Source organism: Scomber scombrus, chromosome 18, assembly GCF_963691925.1.
Source record: "Scomber scombrus chromosome 18, fScoSco1.1, whole genome shotgun sequence".
Lineage (NCBI taxonomy): Eukaryota > Metazoa > Chordata > Actinopteri > Scombriformes > Scombridae > Scomber > Scomber scombrus.
Window position 1 is genome coordinate 12443670 of NC_084987.1, and position 20159 is coordinate 12463828.

Below are 20159 nucleotides of genomic sequence, written 5' to 3' on the forward strand. Positions count from 1 at the left end.
ACCTTTTTTTAGTCTTCTAAAAGATGGAAATGATTAATAAATATGGATTATTAACATTGTTTAAAAGGATATTTTGAAATAGCCAATATATTTAGAGGGAGATGTGCGGTAGGCTGAAGAAGAGAGCAGTAAAATTTGTGCAATTTTTATGGATTTTAGATTTTAGCTTAGTCTAAACTTTAGAACTTTAACACAGTTGGAGACTGTTTCTTTTCCTGTTCAAATGTGTATGAGAAATCCAAGAGACTTTTTGTAAAGTCATATAATTCCATGTGGGATGTGCGAAAAGATGGCAGATGTATTTGGTAAATGTATGAAACGTTTTCCCCCATTTCTCCTCAGGTCCTTTGTGCAGCATGTTAGTGGAACGATTTGGCTGCCGGGTGACAGTGATGGTGGGTGGACTCTTGAGTGGACTGGGTATGGCGGTGTCTGCTCTTGCCAGGACCATTACTGACATTTACGTCACAAGTGGGATCACAGGTCAGATGTTGCACACACCCGCTAACCCACACTTCCATTGTTATAACAATCTGCGGGGTCATCAGACTCTCTTTCCTCTCTTCCTTAGGGCTGGGATTTTGCCTTTCCTTCCAACCATCAGTGACTATCATGGGCCACTACTTTGAGCGCCGCCGTGTCTTCGCTAACGCCTTGTCATCCACCGGCACAGCTCTAGGCCTGAGCACTTTACCCCTGATAGCCAACATCCTGCTCAGTTGGTTTGGTTGGCGTGGCAGCTTCCTGATTCTGGGTGGGGTGCTGCTGAACTGCTGTGTTTGTGGGGCAGTGATGAGGCCTCTTGGCCCTGCGTCAGGACCAAACAAACCCAAACACTCTCAGGTTCTGGATAAACCGAACAACATTCCTTTGCAGCAGGAGAGAAAAGGACTGACTGGCCATGTAAAGACTGTTCTCTGTGACTTTTTAGCATTCCTGCACAGACATTTGGCCTTTGACCTTCTAGTGAGCAATGCTCGATACCGTGCTTTTGCAGTTGGTGTTACCTGGATGATGCTGGGATGTGTGGTGCCTCTGGTCTATCTGGTGCCTTATGCTACTCACAATAACATGGGGATAGGCCGTGCCGCCTTCCTGATGTCGATCATGGGCCTGGTGAACGTTGCCGTGCGACCTGTGGCTGCCCTTGTTTTGGGCTTGCCACGCTTCAGAGGCAGCAGCAGTTTTGTGTATGTGTTTGCTTGTGCTGTGATTCTAAACGGGCTGAGTAACTGCATCTGTGGAGTATCTGCCTCCTTCAAAGTTCTCCTCCTGTATGTGGTGGTCTTCGGCCTGTCCATGAGTGTGGCAGGCTCGCTTCTCTTCACTGTGCTGATGGACACAGTAGAAATGAGCCGCTTCCCCTCAGCCCTCGGGCTTCTGTGCATGTTGGAGAGTGGAACGCTTCTTATTGGGCCACCTCTAGCAGGTACACAAACACACACACACACACACACACACACACACACACACACACACACACACACACACACACACACACACACACACACACACACACACACACACACACACACAAACACTAGTTATTACTAAGATATAACTATCTTAGTAAGGCCATTCATTGACATAATGCAATGAATGACATAATGTGTATCAGAAAGTCAAACTGGTTGTCACAATCACAGTCATACAAGTATAAACACATACAGCTCAGTGTACAGCAGTATTAGAATTGAGGTAAAGTAGTAGTCTCAACAAAACTATAATATATATATATATATATATATATATATATATATATATATATATATATATATGAAATCAGGCAGTTTATTTTTTATTTTTTGCAAAATGTGTGAGGCTGAGAATGTGCATCTTTAAATTTAGCGTGTAAGCAATAGTTAAAAAAAACTGTAATGTACTGTTCCTTCTCATTTCTTGGCTAGGTATTGGGCAGAAAAAGACTAACTAACTAGCTGCTGCTACTGCTGATTCTTGCCTTTTAGTCCCAGCCAAGTGTCGTCACTGTGGCTCCTTAGGTAGGATAGCAAATGATAACATGTATTTTGAATGGTCTACATTAGATTGAGGCTTGAGAATGTCAGGGAGGAAGGGCTCCTTAATCTCAGATGAACAATTAAATTACATTTTTTTTAAATTAATGCTTGCTTTTTTGTCTTTTGTGCTGTGTTTGGTCAGTATATTAATGTGCTTTACTTTATCAATATCTCTGAAGGAATAAAATCCAGACATCATGAGAACAGTAGAAATGGCTAAAGTGTTTTTGATTGAGCACTGCAGTGTAACTGAAATGTGAAGGCAAATGCATGACATTTTACAGCAGAGTGGTCTTCTTGCTATTACTTAATATTGAACTATTATATTAAATTTCACAGGCAGAGGCTTTAAATGAATAACTTACATTTCCCCCACACACAGCATATCAAAACATTTCCAACCTAGTGAACTTCATTAGTATTTGTGAATGGGAGGTTAAGGGAGTTACGTTTAAGTAATAAGTTTTACATCCATTCATCTTTTGATTGTCCTTTTGTAATTTTCAGGCATGTTGGTGGACAGCACAGGACAGTATACGTATGTCTTCTACGCATGCAGCGTGTGTGTGTCCTCTGCCGGCTTCTTTCTCATGGTGTCCTTCTACTTCCTGGACTGTAAGAGAGAAGCAGAGAAGAAGAAGAAAAATAAGAAGAGTATGAAGACGCCATCAGATCTCTATCAGAAACCTGTTATAACCCTGGCAAATGATGATCAGTGTGGCCATGTTGCCTCAAAAGGAAGAAAATCAGAAAACACAGTGTATGTTACCAGTGTGTGATATAAATATTTACATGTGTATACAAGAGAAACTGTTTAGGACTATATAACTGGTTTTCAATCTGAATTACCAACAAGTGTAAGAAGTTTGTATTCATCAATTTGTAATAATGCTTTTGATGGTAAAAGATGAAGTCAAGCCCTGTAGTGTTGACTATTGTGTCAATACTTTTAAAGTGTAATTACTTTTATATCAATACTCTACATTGTAAATGCATCCATTTTGCCTTTTCAGAGTGACATTAGTGCCATTTTAAATGAACAAATAGTTGTATATGTGAAGTTTTTATATTGTAAACAAAGTGTAATTTATTTCTGAACTTGCTCAGAGTTTTATATTTAGAATATTCGGTTTGTGTTTTAATAAGAAACTGTTATTAAATTATAGTAGTAAGGGGTGCTCTGATGTCATTTCTTAATATGTGGCCTGTAGGTGGCAGTGCAGGCTCCATCATGTGAAGCTGCAAACAGTCTAACCAGCATTTTGTTTAGTATGTAAATATTAACAATTCTCCAAACTGTCAGTATTAAGCTATCAATGCCATATATTTTGAAATATATATATGGCATATGCTCTATAAGTCATGTCCATCTACATGTTAGCTATTTGTAAAATGATATCCTCATTAATATAATTATTTTAAATCCACTTGGCTTATGAATATGTGGGCTATATATTGATACCTTTTCAAAATATAATAAAATAAGACCGTTTTGCAAGTGTTACTTGGGTATTTTGTCCCAATGGACCTTGTAGCTTTTGTTGTTTTTGTTGCTTATGGTTTAAATATAATACAACAAAAACAGTGTTAATCTGACCTGGGTTATGCATTACACTTTGGCCCGTGTGTCCCGTTGTGTTTGTCTCTGCAGTATTATAGTATTAATTTGTCTGATGAAGGGCTGGAATGTCATGCTTTAATCAATATATTGATCCATATTGTGAGGGGCCAGCTTTTTTACTACTGATGACCCATATTTGTTATTGGCATGGTGCTTCTTGCTGTTTCAATGCAGACACATCCATTCTTAAGACATGAAAATCAGGGTGGACAATACATTTTAAACCACAAAACGAATGGTACTAAACCTACCAATCTATAACTAATTAACGTTTAAAACCATAAGGCCAGTCTAATGGTATAATACAGCATTCACTGGATAAAATGTATTTAACTAAACTACCAAATAAATATTTTTGCTGAAACTACATCTGAATTCAACTATTCACTAATATTGGTTAATAATGGTTAAACATTTCTCAGTGTTCTTAAAATTTCTTTTTGGTCATGCTGAATGTGCTAGAATGGCAAGTGGATTAATTTTCAGCCAGCGAGGACATGTGGAAGTTAAAGATTACCCACACAGTGATAAAGTCACAAACCAAACTAAAGACAGATAGGCATGAGCCAGCTCTTTTTTCCCACTCTGTTCAGACTCAGTATCCGTTAACCACACACTGTATATTCAGGTTTTATTTAGATCCAGTTGAAACGGATTGACTGTGTGATACTTCAGACCAATGTCAGCAATGATTTCTTCCTCATGGCTAAGATCCTGTGCTCACAGTCTCAGATCTGTGGATGGATTTAAAAACAGCAAGACATGGAAATCATGCAGCACAAGTTTGATCCAGTGGTGTCGGTAAGCTTATGCTTTGGGCCCTGAAAAGCATGCGGGCACTCACCCATAACCTATACAAACTATTGCATTTGTTATTTGCTGTATGTTGGGATGTTAGCATTTACTGATAAACCTCACAACTAAGTGTGTTATCTAGCAATTATTAAGCATCTTAAAAGATGGATTTCTGGAATTAACATCCTTCAAAACCATGGTCTTGGTTTTTCAAAAGTGACCATTTACCATTGATCATTTAAGTCCAGAAAATTGGATCGTGGATAATTATTAACTCCTGATAAAGACAATCTTTCAGTTGTTCATTAGTAACCAAACATAATGGAAAGTTTGGGGAGTAATAATGTTTTACACATTGACTAAAAGTTCTGATATTGTAGCTGACAAAACACATACTTTAAAGAATAAAAAAACAAAACAACCAGTTGCCAGGTTATTTTGGTCCACATTAATTCAAAGACTAACTATGACTGTCTATCAATTATGTGAGCTCAGTGTTTTTCCATATAATTATTTGGCTTAAAGGTCCAAGTTTCTCATTGCACTAAAACAATGGCTCTACAAAATCATGTTTTTGCTTTCATTGGTCGGTTTACTTTCTGATTATTCTTGGCCATTAAGGTTGAGACTGAACCTGATTGTCTTGGCATGGTGGATATTTTGATCTCTTATCCTTTAGGCCTACCCTAGGTCTACTGTTTGAATAACCTCAAATATTCTGTGACATAGAGAATTATGTGAACATTTTGAATCATCAGTGGGAATTATCTTGGAAATCTTTAAAGCTGCAGTAAAAGAAAATGCTCAAGTACTATACTTAACAGAGGTACATTTAGCTGAATATTATTCTCTATATTCCAGGTCTCTCCATGTGGACAGTCCTCCTCACAAACCATCTCTGACCAGCAGCTACGTACATGGTACCTCCTCCTTCTCTCTGCTCCCCCTGACTGTAGGCCAGGCACTGGACTCTGCAGTCCAGCGCTGGCCTGATCGTGAGGCTGTGGCATTCCTGCAGGACGGCATTCGGAAAACCTTTGCACAGTTTCAGCAAGATGTGTGTCTCCAATTTTAAGCCTCTGGTTTCTACTTTCACAAGCTTTCATGTACTGATCAACCCTTACACTCTTGTTCAGGAAAGGTGAAATTATTTCAGATACAATACAGTGTATACTGTGACTTAGAGTCAAGTCTGTAAGTTTTTAATTTTAACCAAACACTGCATTTTCCTATTTCAATAATAACTACCATGAGACAAAGAATGGGAGCTAATTAGTGAGATCAAATCATGGCCAAAATGAATCTGCTTAGACTTTTCCCTCAAGGCTTAAAGATGCCATGTGGAGTTTTCTTGTAAGCAAACAAAATTGTGTATCCTCAAGGTCTAACAGGCATGTTGAGTGCACTTCCTTCCCTATAAAACATTTGCAAAGCTGATTAAAATTAAGGCTTTGAACAAACAACCTGTTTGTAAAGCATCACCCTGTAGCACTAAATGTTGCAGCCCACAGGATAACTTTGTACAGTAATGTTGAGCCTTGGACACTTGATGGAATCACGTGGTAAGCCTGGAACATAAACCACATTTGGTTTGTTGATAAAATTTTTAGCAAGCTTCTCTAAATCATGAGAATGATACGATGGCGTATTAGGGCCATATATGTACAAAAAAAAAAAAAAAACCTGAACCAAACTTCAATCTCCTCACTCTGCAACACTGGAGAGAAGTAGTTTGTGCTGTATGCTGCCGTGGAAGAACTGATCTAATTGCGCTTTTCAGTTGGGTTTAGCAATAAGGAGATACTTGTGTATCCAAGCATTATACTTAAATAGGTTATAAAATTAAAACACAAAGGCTCCGCTGCTTGAACAGGACGGCCACACATTTATTACTCTTCACTTTTCTGATCACACATCACTTTCTGCACATCCACATACACTCACTTCCGTTTTACTCCTTCAAATTTATGAGAAATAAACTCATATATTCTGACATTGTATGTTTTTTTCTCCGAACCAGACCCAGTTTCTTGCAATGTCTTTTCAAAGTCCGGATGCTTAGGATGATATGGTGATTCTGGGCTAAGATAACAAACACATGATTAGAGTCAATTTATGTTTATTCCGGTTGAGCATTCACACAGTGGAGATGTGATGTGTGATGTGAGTTTTTTTCTTGAAATACCCCACCTCCAGGTCAGTATTTTTTAAAAATGTTTACATATATGGCCCTAATACACCGTTGTAGAATGATGTAACTGCATGCAGTGGAAAAAATGTCTTTCTCTAATGCTCACAACAAAAAAACTTGAAAGTTGTATTGTAGAATGCCATGATTTATATTACTGGAGATGAAGAATTGTCTAATATTTTGGTGACATTCATTTAGTTTGTTTGTGCAGGTTGATAAGGTAGCTGCAGGTCTCCTTGCTCTGGGCCTGGAGCGAGGTGAACGACTGGGTGTTTGGGGACCTAACACATATGAATGGATCCTTTTCCAGTATGCCACAGCCAAGGCTGGAATCATACTGGTCAGTTTAATAGCTTGTGTTATTTGGTGTTTCAGTCAGACTGGTTAGACCGACAGCTGTTTGACTGGAGAGCTTTAAGCTCCTGTGTTACCTAATACCCAGATGTCAAGAGTCACTGAGCGGGACATTGAATCATGTGTTTACAAAGTGAATGTTATCTCCCTGGAACATGGAAGGCCCTTTACAGCTGTGTGGTTAGGATAAATAGACTTGACTTTAAACTGTCCTTGCAGGTGTCATTGAACCCGGCCTATCAGGCGAAGGAGGTGGAGTTCACTCTAAAGAAGGTGCGACTTGGGGCCAGAGTGCATTAGTCTACTTCCATAACCAATATCCCACACTGTACCACTGGACTAAAGTAAAATCCAAAAAGCATGTCAATCTAGACAACTGGCAACTTACACATTTAATATAAAAAATAATCCTCACACACATGCATGAAAGACTATAAAGTTAAAAAAACAAAACTGATTTGTCATGTGCAGGTCCAGTGTAAAGCAGTGGTCTGCCCTACTCAGTTTAAAACCCAAAAGTTCTGTGAGATGCTGAGAGAGATCTGCCCGGAGATCGAAACCACACCAGTGGGCGCCATCAAGAGCTCCAGGTATGACTGAGCCATTTTATTAGATTAGATTAGATTTCTGGAAAATGCTTTGATTATACATTTTTCTCCTCAACTATGAGACTAACAGGCAGCAATTACTGCTCAAAGCACACAATGTTTAACTCATGTTTTTTGGATAGGATATAAAGATATTATCTTTTGCTTGCCAGGGTGCCAGACCTGCGTATGGTGATTGTAACAGATAGCAGACAGCCAGGGATGCTTCATGTAGAGGATGTGATTCAAGCAGGGGAGAGTCGGCACCATAAAGAGCTGATGGATCTGCAGAGCAAGATGTCCTTTGATGACCCCATCAACATTCAGTTCACATCAGTAACCTTCAGTATTGCACTTTTCACACTGGCACATAATGTATTACTTATAGTGGCATTATGATGTTATTATGTAGATTCAGATCGAGTCATGTATTTTTGCTTTCAGGGGACTACTGGGAGTCCAAAGGGAGCCACTCTTTCTCACCATAATATTATAAATAATGCCTATTTCTTGGGTCTCCGAATGGGTTATGCAACAAGAGTAAGTCCATATTTGTCATTTGATGTGAAGAAAACAAACAGGAAAACATTATTTTATCTATATTGTTTTTTTCATTTTTCTGTCAGCCTCAGGTGCGGGTGTGTGTGCCTGTACCCTTGTACCACTGCTTTGGCTCTGTGCTTGCAGGAGTAAGTATGGCAGTGCATGGCACCACACTAGTCTTCCCTTCCACTGGCTATGACAGCCGAGCAAACCTAGAGGCCATTCAGAATGAAAAGTAGGTCACTCATATTAAGCATGTCACTCAAATATGCAATATTATGCACTTTAATTGACTTTGTTTGTGTATCTTTTTTAAAATTTTTATCCAAGGTGCAATATCGTATATGGCACTCCCACAATGTTCACTGACATGCTTAGCCAACAGGAAATACACAAGTATGATTTGTCATCAGCTGAAGCAGGTAAGGGAATTTAAGAATACAACAGTTAATATGTTGTACTGAACTAGGTGCAATGTTTAGTCACTATTTGAGGTGTACCTGTCTGTGTGTTGTTGTGCTGTAGGGATCATGGCAGGTGCTCCATGCCCTTCTGAGATTATAAGAAAACTGAAAACGAACATGAATATAAAAGAGATGACGGTGAGCTATTACATGTACTGTGCCTTTTCAAATAATGCTGTAGTACAACCTATTTACATACCAGTGAATGAGAATAATATAATATAATGCTTTTACAGGTAGCTTACGGAACCACTGAGAATAGCCCTGTCACATTTCTGGGATTTCCACAGGACAGTGAGGAGCTGAAGATAAATACTGTTGGATGTATCATGCACCACACTGAAGTATGCCTTATTATTCATACCAGCCTTGTCTACATGTCACCATGACAACTCTGTGACTTAAAATATGACTTTGTTACTGCAGGCTAAAGTGGTTGACCCCGCTACAGGGGAGCTTGTCCCTCTGGGGGCCTCAGGAGAGCTGATGATCAGAGGCAATTGTGTGATGCATGGGTACTGGGAAGATCCTGAGAAAACCAGAGAGGTTATTGCTGAAGACCGCTGGTACAGGACTGGGTAAGATACTGCATGTACTATGTGTGTGTGTGAATGTTTGTTGCCATTACAGAAGCATGTTAGGGAGGGGAGGAATTGCATGTTGCAATTGCAAGTGAGGCATGTTGTGTGACTTTTCTGTACACAGGGACACAGCCAGTCTGAACAGTTTGGGATACTGCCACATTGAAGGACGCTTAAAGGACATGATAATCCGAGGAGGGGAGAACATCTACCCTGCTGAGATAGAGCAATATCTCTTTACACATCCCAAAGTGCAGGAGGTACAGGTGAGACTCAGAACCACAGGAGGGCAGCAAAGAGACTAATAAGTTGTCTCAAAACAGTTGCCAGTAATGAAACAACCCGAATCTGTGTTGTAAAATATATGCATTACATGAGAATATACAGTAACTCATGGTGTATTAATAAGTTATGGTGGCAAATCTTCATTCTAGGTGTTCTATTTGTCTGTTTCCCAGGTGGTTGGAGTGAAAGATGAGAGGCTTGGTGAGCAGGTGTGCGCCTGCATCAGGGTGAAGGAGGGCCAAACCTCCAGTGCAGAAGAGATAAAAGCATTCTGCAAAGGCCAGGTGAGAGTAGGTCAAAGATAAAATGTCCAAAAGCTCAATATACTCAAACTCTGAGAAGCTGTACTTTGTGTGAACTGACATGTTCTTTCTTTTTCTTTTTGTTTCCCAGATTTCTCACTTTAAGATCCCTCAATATGTGAGCTTTGTAGACAGCTACCCCCTGACTGCCTCTGGAAAGGTAGGGAACTTCTGCTCTTTACCAACTATCTAAACTATCAACATGACTTATGATTATGTTTGATTAATGTAAACTGAAATTGAGTTGGCTGCGATCTTGTTTTTTTCTAGATCAAGAAGAATGATTTAAAGGTGGCAATGGAGAAGAAACTGGGCCTTTAATTTTATGGACTGATGGATCTGAAGTGTACCTGCTATACAAGGAGAGGCAGGAACCGAGCAGTGGAAAGTCAAGCTCTCTCTACCAAGAACTGAGCTAGGACAATTTAACTGATTGGCTGCTGGATTCTCTCCATTTTTCTTTGACTGCGGATGTACCACAAGACAAATACTTCACTCCTTATAACTATGTTGTTTAAATGTTTATATAAAAGTAAAGTGAGCATCTTTGGTCTTGAAGATTCATTATTGACCCTGGAAATAATACTTTGACAAAAAAATTCCACTTACTAGAAATGTTCTAGTTTACTCATTGACATACGCTGATGAAGGCCATGAGACTTGACTGAAAGAAAAAAAAAGTCTAACTATATCGTCTTTGACTTGCAGTTCACATAAGAGACTACACACCATATTTGTCATCTCAATCTTTATTTACTTAAACAATTTTGACAAACAATTTGGTATCTTAATACAATGGCTTTAACCACTGTATGATAGCAAAACTCATTATTTGAACACATGCCATACGGATCCTGAAATAAATATGACCTTATAATGCCAAATGTCAATATGTACAAATGTGGTAGGCAAAATGACCATCCTTACAAGCTATGTACACTGACTGTCGAACAAGCTTTAGTAACAGGCTCTCATAGTGCGCAAAATAACATCTAATTTAATTAAATAACAGTGAATACTAAATGCATCAAATTAGGTTCCCGGGTGTCAAGAAATAGACACTGAAGAATGAGCAAAAGATCTGTGACAGGGAAGGATACGTGGGCAAAATGGATTCAGACACAATTTAGGGATGTAAAATGGATGCAGAGCCAATATCAAAGCAGCTAAAAACCCAAATAGTCACACAATAACAATAATTAGCAAAATGTGCTGCTTGAAACAAAGGTACCATAAATTCAGATACACCAACTGAAGTTAACAGACAGTCTCAAAAATTGATCCTTATTTCAGTGTTTACTGTTTTGTTCTCCTGTGTTCATTGTTTTGTGTTGGTTAGAGTTTTATAGAACCAGATTCACCCTCTGTCATATTATGAATCAACAGAATAAATGCCAACCTATCAGAATGAGGTAAATGAGCCTGTCACAAGATTAAAAAAAAACAAAAAAAAACACACACACAAAAAAAAAAAAAATCTAACATTTAAAAAAGGCAAAACTGTTCCCTCGAAAAGTCCATGGATATCCAAACAGTCGACGCCTGTGAGGAGCCGTTTGTTTAAGTGCAGGTTTAACCTCAGAGGACAGAACCAGCTGATAGATCCAAGCTTTAAAATGGAGACTACTTCCAAATGAATAATAGCTAGTAGCCAGTAACAAGAGGAACGGCTGCGCTGTGGCTACATGGCTTGGAACGATCAACATTCACTTCAGTCATTCTTGTAAATATGGGGTCCAGCCATACCTCTCCAACCCCACTTAACGTATGCACACGTGCAAGAAAATAGCAAACAGGAAATGTTGCATTTTAAAGCATACTGTGAGATAAATTAGTTAATATAAACATATCCCTTTTTAAATGTAATACATTCTAAATTGAAATTAGTTTAACTGTGCAATTAAAGTACAGGAGAAAAAGAAGGTTCAGAGGAAGCTGAGGTCAGTTAAAGACCTTTTGTCAGGGATAGTAGCTCTCAGATTAACAGTGGAACTTGTATAACTTGCCACTTCAAAAGTCGACGTCTAGAAGAGCAACACATTTGCAATGACATTCATACGAACACGATACAGCACAGCTTTAGGCACATGCAAGTATGTGGTAGGGGCGTATGCGCACAACACTGTGCACCTACTCACAAATGCATTTTGAGCTGCAATCTGGAGGCGCAATAATTGTATAGTCAAGCCTCTTTTGCACACATCAAGTTCAAAAATGCACACTCTCAGGCAAACACACACACACACACACACACACACACACACACACACACACACACACACACACACACACACACACACACACACACACACACACACACACACACACACACACACACACACACACACACACACACACACACACACACACACACACACACACACACACACACGTTCCTTTCAAACATCCTCTCTCTTTCACGCAAACACACAATGTAATGGTCTTTCAAGTGTCCTCTGTGTTCCCATACTGTGTTGGGTGGACAGGAGTTTTAGTGGGGATGCCTCACACACTCAGAGGCAGCATGCCTGGTGGAGACACGGCTCTTGATGACGCCATGGAGGTCAAGGAGCTGGGATCCAATCCATTAACAGTCCTGCAGTTCCACATGCACAGTATTAGAATACATGGTAACACCAGGTGTAATACACTAATCATTTTCTGCACATTTTGCTGCGGTGTCCCATTTAAGCACATCTGTTCGTGATGCTGAGTAAGAGGAAAACAAGTGGCAAGAGAAGAACAAAACAGTATACCAAGACTCACGTTTTGTCAAAGTACGTGGTATGTAGAGTGTGAGAGAACTTGGTAGCGTTGCTGTTGATGAACGTGCCATTATCAGTGGAGTAATTTTTTCTTGCTGCTTGGTCTTTGGCAAAGTTCCTACAGGCGGCGAGTTTGGACTCCAAAGCCTAGTGACAAAGCAGGAAATACAATCTGCATTTAGCCTCATCATGAACATTTTTTCTGTTTGTCCTGTGAATCAGGATGCATTGTTCCATCGTATTCTGCAACCTACACAGAATTTTAGAACACAGTTTGAGTTTTTGTTGAGTCTTAAACCCACAAAGGTAAGAAAGGTATAAGCATTTTGTTAAAATGAATAATACCTACCCCAACTTTTCTGAGGAGATCACCAACAATGTTGAGGGCTGAGATTCTAGCAGAAGGTGTGAGGGATGAGTTGCCACAGCCATTGATCACTGTTAGAAGACACAAGCCAGTAGTTTGTAGTTAGTTCACATATAAGTGGAATTCCCATTTCTAGTGTGCAAATAATAGTGACTGTAATCCTGACCTTTTGGGCTGATGAAGGGGTGCTCTATGCTCTTTCCTACAGGTGTGGCTGGGAGGGATAAAGATGCCTGCACTGCTGAATCCATCTTGTCAGTGTCTAAGGTGGGTGAGCTGGGTGCTGACATCCTATCTGTAGTTCTCTCCCGTACTGCCAGCTCCTGTCTGAGGTCTGCAGAGGACAGAGTCAAACTCATGACATACTCCTCCGCCAATGCTTACACTGATGAAACATTGCCTTTAAAACAGCAAAGACAGTTATTCTGTGCTTGGTTTCTGTCTGTACCTCGTGCTTCATCTTTCAGCCGCTGCACAGATACTAGAAGAGATTCCTTCTCATCCAGTTCACTCTCCAGGAAGGCATTTCTCTCAATGGCCTGGTTCAAACGGCCCTCAAAGTCCTCTAGAGACACTATTGTTGCCCTGCACACAGAGGTTGAGGAGAACAACAGTTAATATATTTTATGTTGATTACAGTAGCTTTTGTCACTAAAAAAATGTAAAATTTCTGTTTCCATCCATCGCAAATGCTCGAGGTAAAACTATCTTTACAATAACAGTTGCTCATCTTAACCTTAAACACAGATATGTTTACATATCAAACAAATACAAACATGCCTAGTCTTGTTTTAAAAAATAGCAGAATGAAAGTTGATGTGCTCTGATTCTACTGATTGTATATCTACCAAAATATCAGTCTAACCTTTTGGCTCTCTCCAGGTCATCGTTGGCCTGCTCAAGCTCCCGGACGTATTTGTTGAGCTGCTCCTTGATGCTGCGCGTCTGGCCCAGGTCGTCCTCTAGCATAGAAATCTGTTTATAACTCTGGGCATACTGTTGCTCTAGCTTCTCCTGATAAGAGATGGATAGAATGAAGAGGAGAAAGGGATGAATGTAAAAAAACAAGGACACGAAAGAGACATATTCAGGGGAAAAAAATCATCAAAAGTCAATTTGCTGGGGCATGCAGTGTGAAAGAACCATTTGCTATTTTATGTACAATAACACAGTCATTTACAACTGCATGAGAAACCGAAAGAATCATAAGACTGCAAGTCCACATTATTTCATTTTCAAAAGGGCCTCTTTGCTCCCTGGTGGGGCCCTGAGGTATTTTACATTATAGTCAGTGGCACCTAAGGCACAAACACAGGAAATTACAATTCATGATCTCTTTTAATCGTTTACACATTAGCTGCAACAAGCATGCTTGCATGTTGGGCCATGTGAAAAATAAAATAACTGTCTGTCTTGCACACAGTGGCTACAGTAAAATCCTGAACATATACATAATAGTTTATTCAACTGAAGACATGCTCATGAAAGAAGTGCACTGAAAAAAAATCTGTCTACTGTTCATGCTGCTGTGATTAAGAGCCAGACTTGTCCCTGCAGTTTTCTATTTTCTTCCTCTTTATCCTGACATCCAATTAAGCAGTGCTGGAGGATTACCTCTATGCGACACCTAACACACATTGGGCCTTGTCCTCTGGATCAAACACAGATCAGATAACCTCTTAAGTTAGCACAAATTATTGTGTTAGTGGTTTAACCCTTGGATGAAGTGATACGAACCTACATGGCAAGTCACCAGGCCCATTTACCTTGATGTTGAACATTTCGTTCTTCAGTCTCTCGTTCTCGCTTTGCAGGTCTCGCAGGCGATGTTCAGCCTGGCCGAGCTGTGCCTCCAACTCGGCCTCCAGCTCCCGGCTCCCTTCCTGGAACTCCTGCAGCTCCTCTTGGGCTTCATGGCAGCTGGATGATACAAACACACACAGTAGAGAGAGACAGAAACAATCATTGTCAATTACCAGCTACACTGTTCACTGTCCACCATTCAGCTCTGTGGAGCTGACTGGCTGAATGACCGCGGGCCAGAGCTCTAGAAAACTGCGTGGCTTTTGTCCTGTAAGATGAGCCAGGCTCTGGCATGTTCTAGTAGCTTTATCCCCCCGCGGTCAGAAATAAACCTGCATGAAAAGCCAGTCAGATATTTGTAGATTTTTAACCTTCAATCCTGCCTCTGCCAAACAGGAAACTGTGTGCGGATCAGCATTGTCGAGTTAAGCATTCTAAATATACGGCTCTAAAGAGACAGCTGAACTGTGACAGTAGGTGGTTCAGAAGTAGCTCAGAAAAAACAGGCCTGCAGGCATGTGTCCTCAGCTGTGGGAGAGGTTGAAGGTCAGGGGTGAAGAGAAAATGAGAGAGCACAGATACAGGATGAGGATATGTGCTAAAAAACAGGATGTGTGTACACACTGGTTACTTATAACCGACTTTTGGTGTGTGTGTGTGTGTATATATATCTGAGTTCAATGTGAAATAAGAGGGGAAAACGGGCATCTATGGCATTAATCTCTGAATTTAGGTAATCTTATCTGACCCTAATTTTCCGCAGGTCAAGGGTGCACACACATGATGACACGGTGGTTAACACCATTCTGACATCAGCTGACTTGCTGGGATAATGGCCTCGCAGTGGCTCTACAGAGCGCTGGAATCCATGAATCAGTTGTTGTGCCGAGTCGTTCCACACATACCAGTGCTGCAGAGGCTGCCTCATCAGCACGCTGGACCCTATAACTCCCCCGTTTAACAGTTCTCACCATTACAGCTTTTCATGGTTTAAAATAACCATCCGGCATCAAATAACAGTGACTGTGTGAAAATGAGCTTTTAAACATGTGAGCACACAAGCCTATTTCACATTATTTTAGTCTTTTAGTGATGATCATAAACTGTATGATGTCCAAGTAATCTAGTCACGACAAAAAAAAAAGATACTTTTAAAAATATCACCTTAAAGAGATAACGTTCAATAAGTAACTAATAAATCTAGCATGGCTTGACTGAGAATGTGAGACTGTAACAGTGATCCTGAGAAAATGTACACACCAAAACATGTGTGAGGCCTAATCGTGTACTGGGACCCATTTTTTTCCATGGGTTGATGTTTTTTCCATCTCTGTACCCACAGCAGGAACTTCTTGGAAAACCACCGGGGTTTTAACCCTCTCCAAGCAGTTTTACCCTTCCTCTGAGAGAGTGTCGGGGGCCCCAACTCCAGAGACAGAAAATACAGATGGGCTTAGCGCTACAAAGATTTACGCGACCCTCACAAGTGCTGCTTATCCCAACATCAGTTGTGGTTCCCTTTGAGAAGTCAAAGATGTAGTCATTTCCTCCTGAGTAAGCCACAGCTGTTTGTGGGCACAAATCTCAAAAAGCTTGTCTGGTCATTTGCCTTATATGGCTAAACAGAGGAGAGGGAAGCCTTCTGTGCTGATACATTAAACAGAGACGTATCCACAAATATGTTACAGACGTTTGGTTAAATATAATGAGCAAATTATTGTGCAATCATGTCTTTTGTAACTACAGACAAAACCACATATTCAGCAACTCAGCATTTGCTTGTTACATGAGAGTGAGTGTCTGCAACTTTTAAAACAAAGTTGACTTGCTGCTGTTCAGTTTTGAGTGTTTTTTTCAGTGTTAATTTAATGGGGGAATCCATGTATATTGCTGCAATCTGGTATTTGGTTTTTGTATCATAAAAAAAACTAGGACGCATTGTTACATGACCCAATTTATAACAATGAGCTTAGTAAGCAAACTGTTATATTCTCCATGTACAAAAAGCTGAGAATGAAGCAGAATATGTTTAACATGAGTAAAGAGGTTACGTTATATAGGTCAGCTCACACAGCAAATACATTCAAGCATGTTTTCTAATATATGATAATTAAATCCTACCTTTTCTTATATTTGAGGGCTTGAGACTTCCAGTAGTCAACTTCTTCATCCTTTGACGAAAATTTGGGAATCATCTCTGTGTCCATTTCAGGGCACACTGAGAATTAAAGAGACACATTGAGTGATGTTTAAAAGTAGGCCAAGCATTTAAAATAAAAAAACAAGTGAACTTGTAGGTGACTCAAACACGGTGCAACACTTCACTTTCAGTATTTCTGTCCTTTGGCGTGCAGAATCAGGCACAGTGCATTCCCCTCTTATCACCAATCTGAACCACCAGACAAATCAAGATTAAAAAGTGAGATCGGCCCGGCGATGTCGCCCTGCTGCTCCGAGGTCATGTCATACTCAGTTATTCGTGAATCAGTGACTGCGGCCACAGCCTCTGATGGGAAAATCGCCCTCCTCTGATTAACTGATTGAGTTCTTTCTATCACTCACCAGCCTCAGTGATATGTGCCCAGTGGCCTGTAAAAGTTGGCCTCCTCCACATTCAGTTTCTAACTCCTCTTACAGCTCGACTCATGTAACGTCAACATAACTAATTCACTATCATCACCCTGTGTTCATTACGTCTGACTAAAACCACATGGATCAAAACTGTCTGCTGCAGCCTTCTTGTGAAGTTATGACAAACAGTTAAAAGTTGCCCCATCTTCCGCTTTACAGTATTTGCAGTTTTAACACTTAACTAGACGTTCGTTCCTCTTTTTTGGTGAACAATTAAACTCTGACTCACCACGATCTATGTGGACCTACTAGCAAGGTATTAAGAAGTGATTACACACATCTGCCCGCTGTGTGTGTTTTATGTGTGGTGGAGGGGAAATACAGCTGCAGCCCACACACTCACATTGCTGTAGCTCCAAGAACAGTTAAAAATGTGCCCAGAGCTTTTAAGGATTTCCTGCAGATATGTGGACGACCAGTGAAGGTAGCACAGGAAATCCTATGGCTGGACTAACAACAACACTCGTCATACTTAAAGGTCTTGAGGAATTTAGTTTGATTACCGTAGCCACTATCATTATATTTTTACTTCACCGGCTCAATGTGGGCCTCTGTGAGGATGTATTATTTTCCACGCCAAGACAAAAAAAGATGGTTTAAACTCAGAGGGATGTGGAGCCAGAGACCGGACCGCCCGCTCTTCCCTGTTAACATTCCTCAAAGATGTTGTCATCAACAATTTACTCGCTACAGGCCCCTCACGTGTCAGTACACTGCTGAGGAAATTACGAGGGAAACTGGAGACCAAAATACTGTAAGGGTGGAGAAAGGGAAGTGATCTCAAGCGTCCACTGATGTACATGATGTAATATGTTACTTTTATTATATGGCCGTGAAGAGAGACATTGAATCTTTTCAGAGAAGAGCGCAAAAATATTCCTTCTGATTATGTACAACGACCTCCATTTCCAGCAGATCCTAAAGTGCTGTGATGCTGAATGGCCTGAATGAAATCTGGTGTTCCCTATCGATCCCCTGTCTTCACCAAAAGGTGTGAGCGTGTGACTGGAAACAAGAGGGTGTTGTTTCTATGGTGACTCACCTAAACAGGAGAAAACACCATTCACATTAAAAGACATGCCTATTCATCAGCCTGCTGCCAAGACACATAAATATGGGTCAATGCAGGTTCATGCCTTTCCGATATTCCTACCAAAGATATTTTACATATTTAGGACAGATGAGGACAGACTGGCAACGTACTTGTAACACAACACATCACCTAAAATGACATGGAGAGAAGGGTTAAACTATATCACATAATGGGTCAAGTGCTGAGACTCTGCCAGAACAAATGACAGTTCCTGCTATCTCTTGTTTCAGCATCATTCGGAGCGGTGTCAGTTTGACCCCTGGATCTATTTGTTTGTCGTAACAATACCAGGACAGGCAGGACCCATAGTGAGTTCTCACGGTGACAGTAACACTTCACTAACTGTGGAGCCATCTGGAAATTACAGCCAGGAGAAGACAGTGAAGAGAGAGTTTCCTCTTCCCCACATTCTTGTCTCTACATCCTCTTTTGCTGCAGATGACAAGGCGCTTACTAAGAATTTCAGTGCTGTCACTGTTGTAATCATATTTTTTTAATACTGGGGCCTCAGAGAGGGGGTGAGGTAGCCTCTTGGTAGCCTTATTGATTCGCTCCAATATAGACAATAATCAGACCAGCATTTTTACAGGGTGTGGTGGTAGTGCTCCTCTAAAACTAAGCCCATATTTTGGTATCTTGTAATGCAGAGGAGATGCAGTATAATTATATTGTATGTGAAAGTTATGAGAGTGAACACCAAAAACCAACAATAGCAGCATTTATACTGACAGCAACAAAAAAATACACAATTTACAGGTAACACACATATTTTAAATATATATAAAAAGACAAAACTGAAGCAGCCCTAAAGCACTTATCAACATTTATCAGGCGAGATTTACAGTGACAGTGTGTTATTTAAGTAGCTAACGCTAGCTTAATTTAAACGCTGCTGTCAATGAGTAGACAGTAATGCCAAACAGTAGCTATTTAAGACACACACACACATACACAAAAACTGGAAAACGTGAACTGTATGGCCAACTTGGTGTAACACGGGAGCCCAAAAATCAAAGAGGAAAGCTCTCGACGTTTAAAACCGAGGTCGAGCTGTCATCACACAGCAAGCAGCACGACGGCTCATTTTCATCAGGTCAAATATTAAAAAAAAACCACTGTAATATTTTCACTGTATGGTTCAATGACTTACCTGCTCATTTGAAACCGGTGTCCGACTGTTTTCTGTATCTGCAGGTCGCCTTCCAGCCGGCGTCACATCTAACACACAGACACACACACAGACACCTCTTCCCCCGGCCTCTGAGGGTACTAGTGTACGAGCTGTGTTTAGGAAATTGCCAACGCGTCTCCCGGAACCGACGTAAACCCTTACATGTACGTACGTGCTGACGTAGTTCACGTTTTCGTCAGAAGTAGGCGGGGCGCGACAAAAATAGAAGTGGCTCCATTATTACAATCAGCCGCACCTTCATTTGGCTGGAGACTACATCGCTGCAGTGTCAGTGACCACAAGGTGGCATGTGATTACCAGAAAATAAACCACCACACATGGACAGGGGAACGTGAAGAAAAAACAAACACATTTTATTCATTAAAGGGATTGACACCCCCCCCCCCCCCATGATACCCAATAGGCTTATAGTTTATTAATTATGTCTAATCTATGCTCGGTTAGCCTTGTTGGCCAATATTATATAATAACTGTGAACTGTGCAGAGATGGGTTAATTTACAGTAGTTTCTTAAATGTTCTTCACTGACAATTTTTTTTGGTCTCACAGACATTTTATTTAGGATTT

The 20159-nt window shown here is 40.4% G+C and overlaps 3 protein-coding genes and 1 long non-coding RNA gene across 4 annotated transcripts; 2 read left to right on the forward strand and 2 right to left on the reverse strand.

Annotated features, from left to right (window-relative positions):
• Positions 1 to 127: 127 nt before the first annotated feature.
• slc16a5b (solute carrier family 16 member 5b) lies at positions 128 to 2983 on the forward strand. Its single transcript, XM_062438351.1, has 3 exons — positions 128 to 483; positions 572 to 1429; positions 2526 to 2983. The coding sequence occupies exons 1-3, from the start codon at positions 357 to 359 to the stop codon at positions 2795 to 2797; spliced, it is 1257 nt and encodes a 418-aa protein (XP_062294335.1). The 5' UTR covers positions 128 to 356; the 3' UTR covers positions 2798 to 2983.
• On the reverse strand, positions 1355 to 5322 carry LOC133999169 (uncharacterized). The gene is made up of 3 exons (XR_009927374.1): positions 5247 to 5322; positions 2384 to 2622; positions 1355 to 1422 (listed from the first exon to the last, which is right to left on the reverse strand). It is a non-coding gene; the product is annotated as an uncharacterized LOC133999169 (long non-coding RNA).
• Positions 4085 to 10287, forward strand: LOC133999167 (medium-chain acyl-CoA ligase ACSF2, mitochondrial-like). Its single transcript, XM_062438350.1, has 16 exons — positions 4085 to 4440; positions 5296 to 5491; positions 6837 to 6965; positions 7199 to 7252; positions 7451 to 7569; positions 7740 to 7902; positions 8011 to 8106; positions 8193 to 8344; positions 8440 to 8531; positions 8635 to 8711; positions 8810 to 8917; positions 9000 to 9151; positions 9279 to 9420; positions 9613 to 9723; positions 9833 to 9901; positions 10012 to 10287. The coding sequence occupies exons 1-16, from the start codon at positions 4319 to 4321 to the stop codon at positions 10060 to 10062; spliced, it is 1833 nt and encodes a 610-aa protein (XP_062294334.1). The 5' UTR covers positions 4085 to 4318; the 3' UTR covers positions 10063 to 10287.
• A 211-nt stretch (positions 10288 to 10498) lies between these two features.
• On the reverse strand, positions 10499 to 19658 carry ndel1b (nudE neurodevelopment protein 1-like 1b). The gene is made up of 9 exons (XM_062439383.1): positions 19551 to 19658; positions 16798 to 16894; positions 14640 to 14793; positions 13739 to 13887; positions 13322 to 13458; positions 13040 to 13207; positions 12856 to 12944; positions 12508 to 12653; positions 10499 to 12337 (listed from the first exon to the last, which is right to left on the reverse strand). The coding sequence occupies exons 2-9, from the start codon at positions 16881 to 16883 to the stop codon at positions 12247 to 12249; spliced, it is 1020 nt and encodes a 339-aa protein (XP_062295367.1). The 5' UTR covers positions 16884 to 16894; positions 19551 to 19658; the 3' UTR covers positions 10499 to 12246.
• Between the last annotated feature and the right edge of the window lie 501 nt (positions 19659 to 20159).